This window comes from Puma concolor, chromosome B4, assembly GCF_028749965.1.
Source record: "Puma concolor isolate L17-30 chromosome B4, mPumCon1.1.hap2, whole genome shotgun sequence".
NCBI classification, from domain to species: domain Eukaryota; kingdom Metazoa; phylum Chordata; class Mammalia; order Carnivora; family Felidae; genus Puma; species Puma concolor.
The window spans coordinates 3,341,886-3,356,560 of record NC_141673.1 but is presented as its reverse complement, the minus strand read 5'-3'; the positions used below and the strand labels follow the sequence as shown (position 1 = coordinate 3,356,560).

The following is a 14,675-nucleotide window of genomic DNA, read 5'->3' as shown; positions in this document are numbered from 1 at the left end:
GCGGACGGCTGATAGCAGTCAGCCCAGGCTGGGAGGTCTCCCGCAGGATTTGAAGGGTCCTCCTCCTTGCTCAGGCCGTGGGGGCTCCCTTGTGTGGCTGTCCCCCGTGGGTGGACCTGAGGGTGCATCCAGCCTCGTTTCACTGTCACAAAAACGATGTGGCAACGAGATGACCTTGCCTCTACATCATTTTGCAAGTATGACTAGGAGACTTTCCCGCAAGGATAGTGGATGTTGCAAAATTGCCCTGGGCGCCCCCCACTGAGTAGGGGCCCCTGCTTCCTTGTTCCCACGCCCACCCGCTGCGTGTTTGCTGGTCTGTTAGGGAAAAGGGTTTCTCAGGGTTGCTCATGGAACTTTAACTTGTGTTTCTCTCTTTATAAGTGGAGATTAATCATCTTTCCATAGGTCAGAGGACTGTTTGCCTTTTCCGTGAGCTCTCTGCGTCTTTGGCCCATTTTTCTGCTGGGCTGTTTATCAGTCTTAGACAAATTAATCCTCTGTAGTATGTGTCGCAAATATTTTCTCCTAGATTATCATCCGTTTGACTACTTAGGTTTTTGCCTTGCAAGTTTGTTTTTTAACATAATCTGTGTTCTTCCGGTCATTCACGTCTTGCTTGGAAAGGCCCCGTCCAGTCCTGAGGTCCTGGACCCTCCTGCCCCCCCCCCCCTCGCCCACCCCCCGCCTCTACACGGATGCCGTCCTCGTTTTCCGTGCACATCTTTGGTCCATTTGAGTGTATTTGGGGAAGGTATGAGGTGTGGCTTCAACATTATCTCCTTCCACACAGCCGCCCGGATATCCCCACGTCCTTTGTTGGATAGCGTGTCCCTTCCCCCTGATGTCAGATGCTACTTGGATCCCACTGGAGGCTGGGACATTGTAGAACGGCTGTAGCTCTAGCATGTTCCATCGTGTGGTGGAGCTGGTCACCCTCATTACTCCTGCTTTCCAGAATTTTCTGGGTTATTCTGGGTTTGTCTGTTTTTCCTTATGAACCTTAGCCTTAGCTCACTTTGCTTCCTCTGAAGTCTTTTTGTAATATTTTTAGGGGAATCACATTAGGTTTATAGGTTATTTTAGAGAGTTTTGCTCATGCCGCCTCTCCTTGTGTATTTATGTGTAACCACGATGAAGTATACATGATACGATAAGTGTGATCTTACATGCAAGGTGATAAAACACATATAACGCAAGACATACCATCTTGACCATTTCTGAGCGTGCAGTTTGGTGGCATTCGGTACATTCACTGTTGAGCGACCAACACACCATCATGTCCAGGATGTTTTCATCTTCCCAAACCAAAGCCCTGTCCCCATGAAACACGAACTCTCCGTTCTCGTCCTCTGCCCCGGGGGCCTTCATCCACCTTCTGTAGCTATGGATGTGACTCTTACAGGGACCATAGGAGCAGAATCGTGCCAAATTAGTCCTTTTGTGCCTGGCTTCCTTCACTGAGCACAGCGTCCTCAAGGTCCATCTGGGTCGTAGCCCATGTCAGCCAGCACCCCATCGCGTGTATGAGGGATACTGCTCTGTGCGTGTAAACCACAGTGTGTTTGTCCACTGTGCGGATCCCGCCGAGCCCCGGTGTGGGTACTTCGGGTGCATACCCGGAAGCAGGACCTCCGGGTCCTATGGTGGTCCTGTGTTTGTCTTCTCAGGACCTGCTGCTGTTTTTCGTGGCCTCCAGGGTGTGGTTTGCACTCCCTGGCCTCGGTGTTTGCTTGGGAATCTGGTAAATGGACAACTCTGAGCCTGGCTGCCCTGAGGCCCCAGGCAGGTCCGTGAGCCATCGCCCTGCACCCCAGGGCACCTTGTGCCCTGCCTTCCATCTTCCCCTGTCATGGCTGTGAGTCCCTCTCAGCTGCGTCCTCCTCCGTGTAGAAGGGGTCGCCGCAGTCACAAGCAGCCGATACTCACGAAGTCCTTAGTGCGGGCCTGGCCCAGAGACAGGCGTGCGGGAGCCGGGGTCCAGCCTCCCGGAGGCCGGCATGTGGGATTGGGTTGGGAGGGTGGTGTGGGAAGGGGTCAAGTCCATGGGCCCAGTGCAGTGTGCTTCTCAGTGCGGCTGCTGCGGGTGGCAAGGCTCCCGGGTGCTCCCTGTGCCCTGAGTCCTCTCGGGCCAGGCTGCCCTCCCTACCCAGGACGGTCCCCACCTGGCCTCAACATGCTCCCCGTCTGTGCTCCCTTTCCCTGGGGTGCCTTCCTCTGCAGCTCAGAACGGCCTGCCCTGGCCGGTGGGGCCTGTGCCCCGCCTGCCCGGCTCCTCCGTTCTGTGGTTAGGAAGTTCCTGCGTGGTGGGCACACCTCCTCTGCATTCCTGCATCTGGTACATAGTAGGTGCTCATTAAACACGGGCCGAGCGCCTGCTCATTGCCGTCCCTCCGAGTATCTGGCGTGTGGCTCTGCCCCGCGATGCAGCTGCAGGGCGACAGTGTGCACGTCAGGACCCGGGCCGCGTGCCGGACCTGCTGCGCGGCCGTGTCTTTGCCCTGCGGAGCCCCCTGCCGCCTGGCAGCGGGGACACTCGGAGACCCAACCGTCCGTCCATCGGCCACACGGCGCTGGGCAGTTACCTGGGCGCGCGGCGCAAAAACGACTCTGAGGATTGGGGTGTTTTGTGGGTTTTCTGATGTTTTCTTTACGTGGCCGCGGCGTGAGTGCCAGCCCGCACGTCTGCGCCAGGCCTGCCCCGGGCAGGGCTGTGAGCCTTTCTGGGCTGGCTGAGCAGGAAACGCGGGTTCCACCTTCTCGCTGTGTGTTGTCAGACACGGAAAACCTTTTGGGGCATGGGGTGCTTGACACCTCGCACAACTGCCTGGGGCCTGGTCTGCAGGGGAGGGGTCTGGCTTGGGGGAGCCGAGATGAAACAAGAAAAACAAAGCTGCCTCTGGACAGGTGCCTTTTTCGCCTGAGGGCTGTTTACCTTGGCGCTGGATTTGCCTGAGGACTAGGAAGTTCTTTAAAATGCACCTCACCCACCTGGAAGCAGGTGACACCAGGTGATGGCCAGGTGACAGCCCTGTTAGGTCTCCTGCTCTGGGGAGGGGACAGTGAGGGACGGTGGTTGGAGAGCCCTCGTGTAGGGAGGGGACAGTGCACAGTCAGAAGCGTGGACTGGATGTTGCAGGCGGGAGCCGGGGCCCGGGGCTGGCTCCTGGAGTTTTCACTGTGCTCTCTGGCACTGCAGAGCAAGGGACACTGCCCTGAGACCCAGGGGGCGGCCTTCCGGGGTGGTCAGTGCTTTTGGCTGGTGGCCGCTCGCAGCTGGCTGTCCTTCCAACCAGCCCCGCTGCCTCAGGAGGGATATGGGGGACGGGGGAGAAGCCCCCGGCACCCGACCCAGGTGCACGGAGACGTGTCGGTTTCCCTCACCAAGATCCTTCTAGATCTCGTCTAGAGACCGCCCAGGCTGCCCCAGTGTCGCCATGGATGGCCCCTCGCCCCTCACCTCTTTCCTTAAGAAGACTGGATGGTGATGGGGACACACACCAGTCAGTGTGTGATGCTCAGGAAATGGGGACCCCAGTGCTTAGGGAGGGCCCGGGCGCCCCGCTACTGGGCCAGTAAGTACCGTGACCGTTTTGAGAGTTTTTGGTCTGCTGGGCACTTATCGCCGTAGGACAAGGGATGCTAGGGCATGGCCCGTGGCCAAACCTAGCCCACTGGCCTGCAGCCACACCCATCCGGTGGCACGGCGGAGTTGAGAAGTTCTGACAGGCCATGCAGCCCGCCGAGCCCCAGACATTTCCTACCTGGCCCCTTACAGAACAGGATTGCCCGCCCCACGCGTGTCGCCTGTAGTGTTTCAGTGGTGAAACGCGGTTGGAGAACAGCCCGTTTGCAAACAGCTGCGAGCCACGCCCCTTTCTGCTTTCAGGAACTTGGGCCAGGGCCATGGCAGGAAGTCATGACTGGTGCCCGGAATCTGGAAGGTGGTTCCTACCGGCAGCCTCACTGGCTGGGTCTTCCCAGGTCCTGGTTGCTAAGGACAGTGGAGGGAATTGAAATAAATCTGTGTGCGTTTTTAGTAGCTCATTCTGTTTGCTTACACGACACAGAGGTTTTTGTCTACCTGCTCCTAAACTTTAGGTTTTTTTTGCTGGCTTTGTTTTGTTTAAATAAACATCTGTGTGGCCACTCAGCCAGGCTCCCCACTCGGTCTCCTAGGCAGAGGGGCCTGTGGGCTGTCCTGCAGTAAGGGATGCATTAATAGAGGTATGTGCCAGGGAGGGCTGGATAGCTGGGCCCATCTGGGGTTAGGGCAAGCACAGGCTCTCGAGTCCAGTTGTGGGGGGCCGGGTGCCGGTCGCGACATCCAGTGAGGTTGGTTTCTGTTTCTGATGTGCCACTTCCCTCTCATCCTGTTTCCCTGGCCTCAGTTTCTCCTTCTGTCAGTTGGTTTAACAATAGAACTATTGTTTCAGCATTGTGACCGGGAACTATGACACCTGGGATACGGGAGCTTGTCATTCTCGCCTGAGATTTGGGGCCCTGCACAGATTTTGGGGTGCACAGGAGGCCTGGGGCTCGTCCTTCCCTGTGTCGGTGCCCTGTGAACATTCCACAGGAGCTGCCTGGGGCTGTCCGGGTCCTCTGCTGTGTGCACCTGGGCTGAGGCCCAAATGCCTGGAGATGGGCCCCCGGATGGGCCTGGCTTACACCTGTCTCTTCCTGCTACCCTAAAGCCCAGGGAGGGCAGGTCTTGACCTGAGTGGCCCTGCCTCTGTGCACCTCACCCCCGATCCTTGGGGCTGGTCCCCAGCGGGGGTCAGAGGGCGGGGGTCAGGGGGCAGGGGTCTGCTTTGTGCAGGGCAGGTGGCAGGGCTGAGCCTTGGTGATGGAGTGCTGGCGGGGCGGGGGGCTGCCGCGCCCTCTCTTTTTTTTTTTTTTTTAAATTTTTATTTTTTTTCAACGTTTATTTATTTTTGGGACAGAGAGAGACAGAGCATGAACGGGGGAGGGGCAGAGAGAGAGGGAGACACAGAATCGGAAACAGGCTCCAGGCTCTGAGCCATCAGCCCAGAGCCCGACGCGGGGCTCGAACTCACGGACCGCGAGATCGTGACCTGGCTGAAGTCGGACGCTTAACCGACTGCGCCACCCAGGCGCCCCTGCCGCGCCCTCTCTTGATCGGCCGCCTGCTGTTCCCCGGGGCCGGGTCGGAACCCTTGCTGGAGTCTCGGGCACTGTGGCCCTGGCTTCCCACCGCGTGCGGTCTCTGCTCACCCACCGCCTGCCCCTTCCTCTCCTGCCTGTCGGGGGTGGGGGCGTGGAAGCCGCTGCTGACTGGGGGGTCTCGGGTGTCCTGGAGCCTCTTACCCTCATCTTCCAAGTGGGGACGTCACCGCAGCGCCCCGAAGGTGAAGTGACAGTGGTGCACGTGGAGGTGGACGGAGGTGCGGGGCTAGTGACGTCTGCTAAGTGTGTTTCTGGAGAGTGGGACCTGGGGCTTTCCCGGGGTTGCTTCCACCTGCCGGGCATGACTGAACGTGATGCCCGGCAGTGCTCTGAGAAGGGAGTTCGTTCGCACCCTTCACAGTCACAGGAGCCGGGCACCGGCAGAGGCAGGGTAACCCACCCGTGGGCACGCTGCCGTGGCCGATGGTGTTCTCCCTGCCTGGATGGTGAGGAGAGACAGCTCGGGTCCGAGCTCAGTACAGAGCCCGCTCCCGATGGGTTCTCCACGTGTGTGGCACGTAGGACAGTTGGGACCAATTCGGACGGGCGCGTGCCCCCTCACTGTGCCCCCACACGAGTGTGCTATGGGAGGCACGAGCAGGGGTGACGTCGCTGGGGCCGGGAGCCGCGCGGCTGGGCGGGCAGGTGGTGCGGAGCCAGAGGAGGAAGAGTGAGGTGGTCGCTTGGTGGTGGCTCGGACAGCAGGAATGTCCCTGGCAGGGTCCCAGGGGCCCCGGGGAGGTCTTGACATCTGGTGGTTGGTGACCCGAGGGGGGCTGGGATGGCGGGGGTGGTGAGTGGGGTGTGGCCCGCCCCACGTGCCTCGGTGGGGTGTGCTTTGGGGCTCCCCTCCCCTCTGCCCTGTGAGCGTGCTGTCTGGGTCCCGCTTTCCAGGACTGTCTTTGGTCCCTTCAACCCTCTTGGGCTGGAAGTTTTTGCATTTTGACCTTGGCTCCCGATTTTCGCCTCCATCGCTGGGCCCTGCTGGGGAAGAAGGGTAAGTGGGAACGCTGAGTTCCATGATGTTTACTGAGCCCTGATCTTGTGTGGCCTCGTGTTTACTGAGCCCCGATCTTGTGTGGCCTCGTGTTTACTGAGCCCCGATCTTGTGTGGCCTCGTGTTTACTGAGCCCCGATCTTGTGTGGCCTCGTGTTTACTGAGCCCGGATCTTGTGTGGCCTCGTGTTTACTGAGCCCGGATCTTGTGTGGCCTCGTGTTTACTGAGCCCCGATCTTGTGTGGCCTCAACAGCTTGAGGCAGAAGGAGCAGGACAGGGCACTGGAGCAGCTCTTGGCAGCTCGCTGGCACCCTGTTACCTTTGTCACGTTGGGGGGACTTGGGGAGCTCACGTAAACGTACAGTTGGATACGCTGACAAAGGTATTCAGTGCTTGAAACCCCTCCTATCTGAATTACATCGCTACTTTAAAAAAACGTGTATTTGTTTTGGGTGGGGAGGGGCAGAGAATGAGGGAGAGAGAACCTCAAGCAGGCTCTGTGCTGACACATTGCAGAGCCCGACGCGGGGCTGGATCTCAGGGACCCTGGGATCGTGACCTGAGCTGAGATCAAGAGTCAGACGCTCAACCGACCGAGCCGCCCGGGCATCCCCACATCACCGCTTTCGCTACCGGGTATGATCCCGGGGTGGCGTGTGTCTGTCGCGTCTGGGTGGTGGAGACGCTGTGTGCCAGAGGCCACGGCTTCTACCCCCGCCCTGCACTCAGGCCCGCGTGTCACTTTGGTGGCTTGGAAACGGCCACGGCGGCAGCAGCCACACCACAGAAACGGGCACCTGCTACAAGTGTAGGCTTAACGAAGCGACGGAGAAAACGTGGGGTGAATGTGTGACGGGCGTAGCCGCCCACCGTGAATGGCACACAGAGGTCGAGGAAATCTTCCTCTTCGAGAGAACTGTCCTCCCCGTCAGCAGGGAGCACCCTCGCCCCGTCGCAGATGAACAAGTGAGGCTCTGATGCGCCCTCTGTTTGCACCTTCGTCTTGTTAACGCAAACAGAATCACCAGCCGTCGTCCCTGTGGGAGCCGTACTTGTGCCGAGAGTGGGGGTTGAGGAAAGATCCGGGGGAGCGTCGATGAGCACCACTGGCCACGCGGCTTTCCGGCGAGAGTGCCGCGGGTTTTACTGTTGCTCGTGAGCCGCTCAGCCTCGTATCCGTTTACTTCCTCGTAGTCGCCTGACCTTCGTCTCCATGCGCGGGTCCCCGGGGCCACTCTGTGCGCAGTCCTGCGCCATCCACGCCGTGGTGTGACCCCAGGTCGCGGAAAAGGGTGCGGCAGCGCCCATCGGGCCCTCCCGGCTCTCCCGCTGTCCCGCGCCCCCCCCCCCCCCCCCGGGTGATCGTCAGGGTCGCCGAGCTGGCAGGACGTGGGCCTCGTCGGTCATCCACGGGCTCGATGCACACCATAGTTTCGGCCTGACCTTTGTGGGAACAGACGGTCCCGGAAGACGCCCGCCAAGGAAGACGTTCAGGCCTCCCTTCCCCCCCACCTTGTGGAAACACCCAGGTTATTGAAGCCTTGGCGTTGCGTTTTCCACAGGCGTTCATGGATTAGGGGCCGTAAGCTCGGTAGGGCCTCGGCTGGGCTCCTGGGCAGAGTCCGAGGACGGCCCTTTGCTCTGTGGGCTCTGTGGGGGGACAGCTCCTCGCAGCTGTGGCCGGGGGGCCTGGAGCCGGCGAAAGGCCCCGGATTTCCTGGCGCTCAGAGCCCCGTCGGCGCGGCCCCACCTTTGCCCATCATTCCTTCATTTGCCAGATGAGCGTGTGTGACCCTGGCACGTGCCAGCCCTGCCGAGGCCAACCCGCTGACCCGCTGTCTGCGGCTGGCGTGTCCCCTGGAGGGCGGTGGCTGCCACTGCCCTTGGGGGGACCGCGTGCTGACAGTGTGCGGCTGGGGACACAGATCCCAAACAAGGGAGCTAGCTGGGCGTTCCAGGACCCCAAACCAGATGGGGTGATGGCTCTTACTTGGAGAAAAAGGCACTGGGATGGAGACATCCCCGAGCCAGAAGGGCCCAGCAGTAGGAGCAAATGTGGCGGCAGAGGACCCCCAAGGGCTGGGCTGGGGAGGCCCCGGGAGGGCCCCCGGCAGGATGCCACGGGCTCTGGTTTCCTGCCACGTGGAGCGGGGTCTCAGCGGGGGAGGAGGGAGGGGTCGGGGTGGAGAGGCACACGGGTGTGTGGCCCAGTTTGGAGGTGGGGGGCCGTGCTGGCTGCAGGTGGCCGTGGGGTGATCCCAAGGTTGGGGGCTCCTTCCAGGTCATGGCTGGAGCAGCTGGTGGACGTAGACAGCGTCCAGCGGGAGGCGGCTCCGTGCTGCGCCGGGCAGAGCTGAGCTACCAGCGAGGTGCCCCGCTGACAAGCCAGAGCAGAGCTCCCAGGGAGGCCGGCGGGTGCCGGGTTGGGGCAGGACGCCTGGGTATTGACCCCAGGAGCGTTTGGGGTCTCACCGACCATGCCCAGCCTGGCAGGACCGAGGTGTTCGTTGGGGGTGAGGGATGTGGCTCCCAGACAAGCCTTGAATTTGGGGAAACCCGGGGGTCATGGGTGCGAGCCAACATCGTGAGCCTGGCACGGGGTTGGGGGCAGCGTCCGTGGTCCTGCGTGCCTTGTGGGTTTCAGGCCTCAGACTCCTCCCCGGAGGGCCTGGCACAGGGCCCCGCAGGGCCGGGCAGGAGTTGTGTGGGTGCCGGGTTCTGGGGGCGAGGCTTTGGGATGCTGACTGGGACCCACCTGAGGCCGCACCTCCTCCCTGGCCCTCCTGTTCCCCCTGCAAAGCCTCGGGGTCCACAGCAGCCGCCCCAGGCCGCTCCGCCCGAGGAGTCTGGGGCCGTGTTCCCAGAGGATGGAGACGTGGCAGAGGGCCAGGCGGTCTCTGGGACTGGCTTGCAGGGAGGGGGGAGGCACCCAGTTCTCCACGTCTGGGGCTCCCCAGGAATGGGGCTTGGGACGGGCCTGCATCCTGTGGGAAAGTGGACACAGTTCATCCCTGGATCGGCCGGAGAGCCGCCAGGTAACCCGGGAGACGAAGCCAGGCCGGGGAGCGGTGCGCACTGCGTGTCGAGGCGGGATGGCGGGGACGCGGCCGGGGCCAGAGACCCGGACCCACCGTTTAAAAAACCTTGGCTGGGAAGGGAAATAAAGTCCTTTGTGGTTTCCAAGTCCAGTTTCCCTAGACACTGCCGCCTTTGTGTGTCCAGAAGGCATTCATCGGGTTCCCAGAGCAGCGTGCTTTGTGTCTCGGGCCGGCGCGGCCGGACTCAGTCCCCTGTGCGGAGGGCGCGGGGCCTGGTGGGTGCTGCCTTGAGCTGGGCGAGCCCCGCCGCCCTGCGCCACGGCACCAGGTGCCCCGTGCTTGCTCCGGGGCAGACGGTTACAGGGTCCTTGCACACCGTCCCGGCTCTGGGCGGGGGTCTGGAGTAGCCACGGCCAGGGTCCTTTCCCGGCGTGCCTGCTTCTGCACGGAGGTACAGAGAGGTGTTCCCTCTGAGGGCTGCGGGGCCGGGGGCAGCAGGTCCCGCAGAGCGCCTGGTCTACCTTGGGAGGGGGCGGGGGCGGGGGCGGGGGGGGGGGGTGGGCTCACAGGAGCTGCCCTGAGCTGCCTGGGGTGGCCTGCGGGTGCCTGTAGAAGGTCGGTTGTGGGGAGGGTGGCGGGAAGGTAGGGTTGGGGAGTGGGGGACTAGCTGGGGGGCTGGGGACACGTGGCCGCAGGCACCCGGAACGCGAGGTGCAGGTAAGATGCGTCGAGAGCGTGCCCGTTCGACTCTGGCTCTGTGTGGAAAGCTTCCCTCTGGGTCACACTTGGTGTCCGAGATCTGGCCTCCTGTCTGTGTCTGAGACGATGCTCCATAATGGTTTTCCGTCTACCTCTGAAAGGGGGGGGGTGTACCGGCTGGCACGGTGTGTCCTCCCCAAATTCACGTCCACCGGATTTTGTGAACGTGACCTTACGTGGACTAGAGACCTTGCAGGTGTGACTGAGGTGCGGTCAGCCGTCCTGGGGTGGGGTGGGCTACGCTCTGGCCCGGCACAGGGATGCAACACGGTGGGGTCCCCTCACAGGCTGGGCCGGCCCCCGCTGGGGTGGCTGGGGAGTCACGGCTTGTGGTCCTGATCTGATAGCAGTGCGGGTGCTTCGTTCTTCGAGGGGCCCAAGGGGTCTGGGGGAGCAGGGCGACGGGGACGGGAGTGGGCCTCTGGGAGCCCCTCTCTCTGATGGGCTGTGTGTCTAGACACCCCCCCCCCCCACCCCCGTCACAGGCTGATGAGAGTAGCCAGCAGGAGGAGCCCAGGGTTGGGCTGAGCTGGCGGCTGGAGGGACGTGGCCCTGGCTAGCCCAGCGTGTGGGGCCGGGCCCAGGCGTGCGTTGCGTTCCGATGGTGCCGGGCTGGACACTCGGTGCTTTGTCCCCTGTCCTCGTGTCCCCGCCTCATTAGCTTGCTGGAGCTGAACCGGGAAGGACGGCGGCCCCAGCTTCGGGGGCCGTAGAGAACCGCAGACAGAGAGCCCACCCGGCCAGAGCCGTGCCAGGAGTACAGGACCAAGCCCGCCGCTTTCCGCCGGGCAGAAGTCAGCCAGGTGTCCCGGCTCGCGAGCCTCCGCACCCCACTGTCCCCCGACGCCGAGGAGTCCGGCCGGTCTTTTTGGAGCGAAAGGGAGGAGGTTTTGCGTTGCTGCGTTTCCCGTACCCAGGTTTTTATTTCCGAGCTGAAAAGTGGGGGCGCTTGCGTGGCCCAGTCGGTTACGCGTCCGACCCAGCTTCAGCTCGGGTTACCTTCTCACGGTTCATGAGCTCGAGCCCCGCGTTGGGCTGTGCGCTGACAGCGCTGTGCCTGCCTGGGGTTCTCCCTCTTTCCCTCTCTCTCTGCCCCTCCCTTGCTCGCTCGCCCTCTCGCAAAATAAATGGACTTAAAAAAAAAGCAACAGGAAAGCATCCTAGGACGTTTGGAGAAGGAGGTTTTACAAACCACCTGTGGGCCCGTAAACCTAATGCAGGGTCCTGTGTCCCCTTTAGTTGTTTTGGACACCTGTTTGCCTTCACGGTGACCGGGATGGCAGTCACAGCTGCCTGTGTCACTCGGGGATGGTGTCCTGTGGGAGTCCCACGTGCTGGTCCAGGACTCCTTGCCCTGCCCCGTCTGGGGGCGGGTGGGTAGCGGGCAGGGCTGCCGGGTCACAACTCGATCTGAGGGTGAGACTCTCCCCACGTGTTGGCTTTGCCCTGGAGACGGAGTCACTGGTTCCGAGGGCGTCTTTGTGCACGGATCCCACTGCCTTCTGCCGCGTGCAGTGGCTTTGGTTTCCTTTTTGGTGAAGTGGGAGGTTTTTGCTCCAGGAGTGGTCAATTTCCTCTTGCCGTGAATTCCTCTGCCCGGGGAATTGGCCCGTCTGTGGACCAGGGTCCTGGAACTTTTGCCCGTTTATTCACGCGGTCTTAGGACAAAGATAGTAATCGTTCAGTACACCACATTTGCTACACGTATACCTTGTTTCACTGCATTTTTATTTAATTTCTTTAATGTTTTATTTACTTTTCAGAGAGAGAGGGAGAGAGAAAGAGTGTGAGTGGGGTAGGGTAGAGAGAGAGGGAGACACAGGATGTGAAGCAGGCTCCCGGCTCTGAGCTGTCAGCACAGAGCCCGACGCGGGGCTCGAACCCACAAACTGTGAGATCATGACCTGAGCCGAAGTCGGACGCTTAACCGACTGAGGCTCCCAGGCGCCCTCCCACTGCACTGTTTCTGGCAAGTGGAGATTTACTTTTGTCCAGTTGATTATCAGACTCTTTTACTCTGTGATTATTTTTGTCATTTCTATTACACAGACTGTTACCCCCACTCTAGGGACTTGGTCGGCACGAAGTTCTCTTGTCTTCAGGTGTGTGTGTGTGTGTGTGTGTGTGTGTGTGTGTGTGTGTGTGTGTTTTCCTTCATTCACCCGTTTCATCCATCTGGCACTGGTTGTCCAGGTGGCCGCCCCCCCCCACCCCTCCAGAGGAGCAGTGCTGCCCCTCCCCCAGGGCCCCCATCGCCCTTTCTGGGCTCCCCTGGGTCCCTGGGGGCACTGGGCATTGTGTGTCCTGTGGTTTTTGCCCCTAGGGCCACACGGGGCCACGTTGTAGTGTCCCAGGCAGGCTGGGAGGAGCCCCTGCAGCCCCTCCCCGCCACATGCCTCCGCTGTTCTCGAGGACCAGAGCAAGGTCTGGTCCGTTTCGGCTGGGGCCTTGCGGGCCCCACTGCTGGCATCCCCTGCTCAGGGCAGGAAAGCTTGCCGAGGGGGCAGAGGGCCCCTGGCGGTGGGGGGCTGTGATCGAAGGGCCCTTTGACAGCCCTGCGCCTGCTCCATCCCAAACGGTCCCAAACAGGAAGCGCCTCTCCCCGCGTTGCGGTTCTCCGTGAGATTTCCCCAGTGGGACCGCCCGGGCCGAGTTGACGGGTTCCATGCTGCTCAGCCCCCTCCCTGCCGGCCTTGCCTGGGGGTGCTGGCCTGTTTTCTGGGGCCGGCGGCAGGCTCCCGGGGTGCGTCATCTGGAGCCCCCGGAGCTCTCTGGTCTGGAGCTCCTGGAACTCTCTGGTCTTACTCCTCTCATTCCCGTCTCAGAGGCGGAGCCGGGGCCTAGAAAGGCGGTAAGCAGCAAAGCGGGCTGCAGCAGTCTTGTCCAGGCCCCCACCCTCGCAGGGACCCAAGGCCTCACGGCCCAGGAGCTGTGCGATTGGGACTCGGTGGGGTTTGTGGCCTCCGCTGTAGGCTTTGGAGCGAGGTCGGCTGGACGTGCAGATGAGCTATTGGCTCTGTCCCTGGGGGTCCTGGTGGGGCGCCTTGCCTTTCCTGGCCACGGCACAGAGATGTGGGGCACCCCACGACACGTCCGTCCCCGGGTGAGCACGTGGGTCTGAACTTACACGCGTCCTCCCTCGGTGTGACCCCCCCCAGGTCAGGTCTTTGCTGCCATCATTCCTGGCTGGAGGAGCCTGGCGGGCAGTCTGTGGGCTGGGGCCGTGCTGGGGAGGCAGGCGGGCGAGTGCGGGGCTCCTGACCAGCCCTTGTGTGTGGGACGACCTCTCTGAGCAAGAATGAGCCGCCTCTGGAAGCCGAGCAAGGGCTGCCCAGGCGAGCGGGAAGGTGCTTTAGGCAGACAGAGCAGCCTGGGTGGTGACCTGGGTGAGGGGACCAGGCCCAGCCGGGGGACACGAAGCCGGGGCCCCACTGGGTTCAGAAGGGAGCCACTGAGACTCCCTAATGCCGAGCATTCTAGCAGTTTTCGGGTGTCTGCTTCTGTCTGGGCAGCATGTGGAGCCACAGCTCTGACCGCGTCCTTGATGGTTGGCTGGTTAGGAGGGCTTCTGATGAGACCCAGGGTCTCTGGCCTCCCATGCACCAGGCTGGCCGTCATTATGGCCGGGAAGGTCCTGCTGACAGACTTGGCTTCCTCCTGTCTTGTGGGGTACATGGTGGGGGGGTGATGTTGGTCGGGGGCAGTGGTAGGAGCTTGGCCAGCTGAGTGGGGGTGATGGAGGGACCCAGGCTGGTAGGTGCAAGGTGGGAGCCGGTGGGTCCCGAGTGTTCCTTGAAAAGCCAGACTGACCGCTCCCTGAGGACAGGGCTTGGCCACGGGACCGAGGTGTGTGCGGGAGAACCGTGTGTTCAGGCTGGTGGGCGTGCCACGTGGGCAGGTGGCCGGCAGGCGAGTGACCGAGCCTCCCCCCTTCTCTTGCAGGGACCCCGACCGTCATGTTAAGGTAAAGCAGAGAGGCTCAGTGCTGAACATGCTAAGGAGGCTGGACAAAATCAGGTTCAGAGGTCACAAGAGAGATGACTTCCTCGATCTAGCAGAGTCTCCAAATGCCTCGGACACTGAATGCGGAGATGAAGTTCCCCTGAGAATACCTCGGACCTCGCCCCGGGACAGTGAGGAGCTGAGGGACCCTGTGAGTATGCTGTGCGGGCCTCCTGGCAGCGGGAACGTCCCCTGCTCTGCTTGGCCTCGTCCCCATGTCCGGAAGTGTAGGCCTGGGGGCCATCCCCCGACCTCAGGTGGCCAAGCAGAGCGTGCACTCGGCAGCCCCGTCCTGCCCGGGCTGGCCTCCCCTCTGTCCTCATCTTGTCCCGGAACAGCCCTCAGTGCCCGGGGTTCATACCCCCCACCGATTGAGGATCAGACAGCCTGCCTTCACCACGGGTCTGTCCAGCAGCTGGATTTCTTTTCTTTCCTCACTGGTTTTCTGGGTGGCTGGCCGACTTCTGGTGCGGAAGTGAGGCAGAGACCCCAGCCTGACGTTCCCGACCCTCGGCAGCTGGCCGAGCCCAGGCTGGGTCCTCATCGTCCCCTGTGGGCCCGTCAGCAGGGTGCCCTTTAGTGGGGCAGCTAGACAGCGTGGCTACGGTGGGAACTAGGCCTGAGTGGGCCCTGCCTTCTGGAAGCTTGTGTGTCTTCGGGGGCTGGGGCGGGCTCCCTGGCCAGGTGT

The 14,675-nt window shown here is 61.8% G+C and overlaps 1 protein-coding gene across 6 annotated transcripts in view; it reads left to right on the top strand.

The window, feature by feature from the left end:
- GRAMD4 (GRAM domain containing 4) overlaps window positions 1–14,675 on the top strand; it is a 75,149-nt gene that overhangs the window by 21,026 nt on the left and 39,448 nt on the right. For 5 of the 6 annotated variants that reach the window (XM_086711975.1, XM_086711978.1, XM_086711977.1 and 2 more), the window contains exon 2: window positions 13,928–14,138. In XM_086711975.1, the coding sequence (XP_086568101.1) occupies window positions 13,928–14,138 (211 nt within the window). Of the gene's footprint in view, window positions 1–13,927; window positions 14,139–14,675 lie in introns of those variants that run through there. The other variant, XM_086711979.1, reaches the window with a different exon arrangement.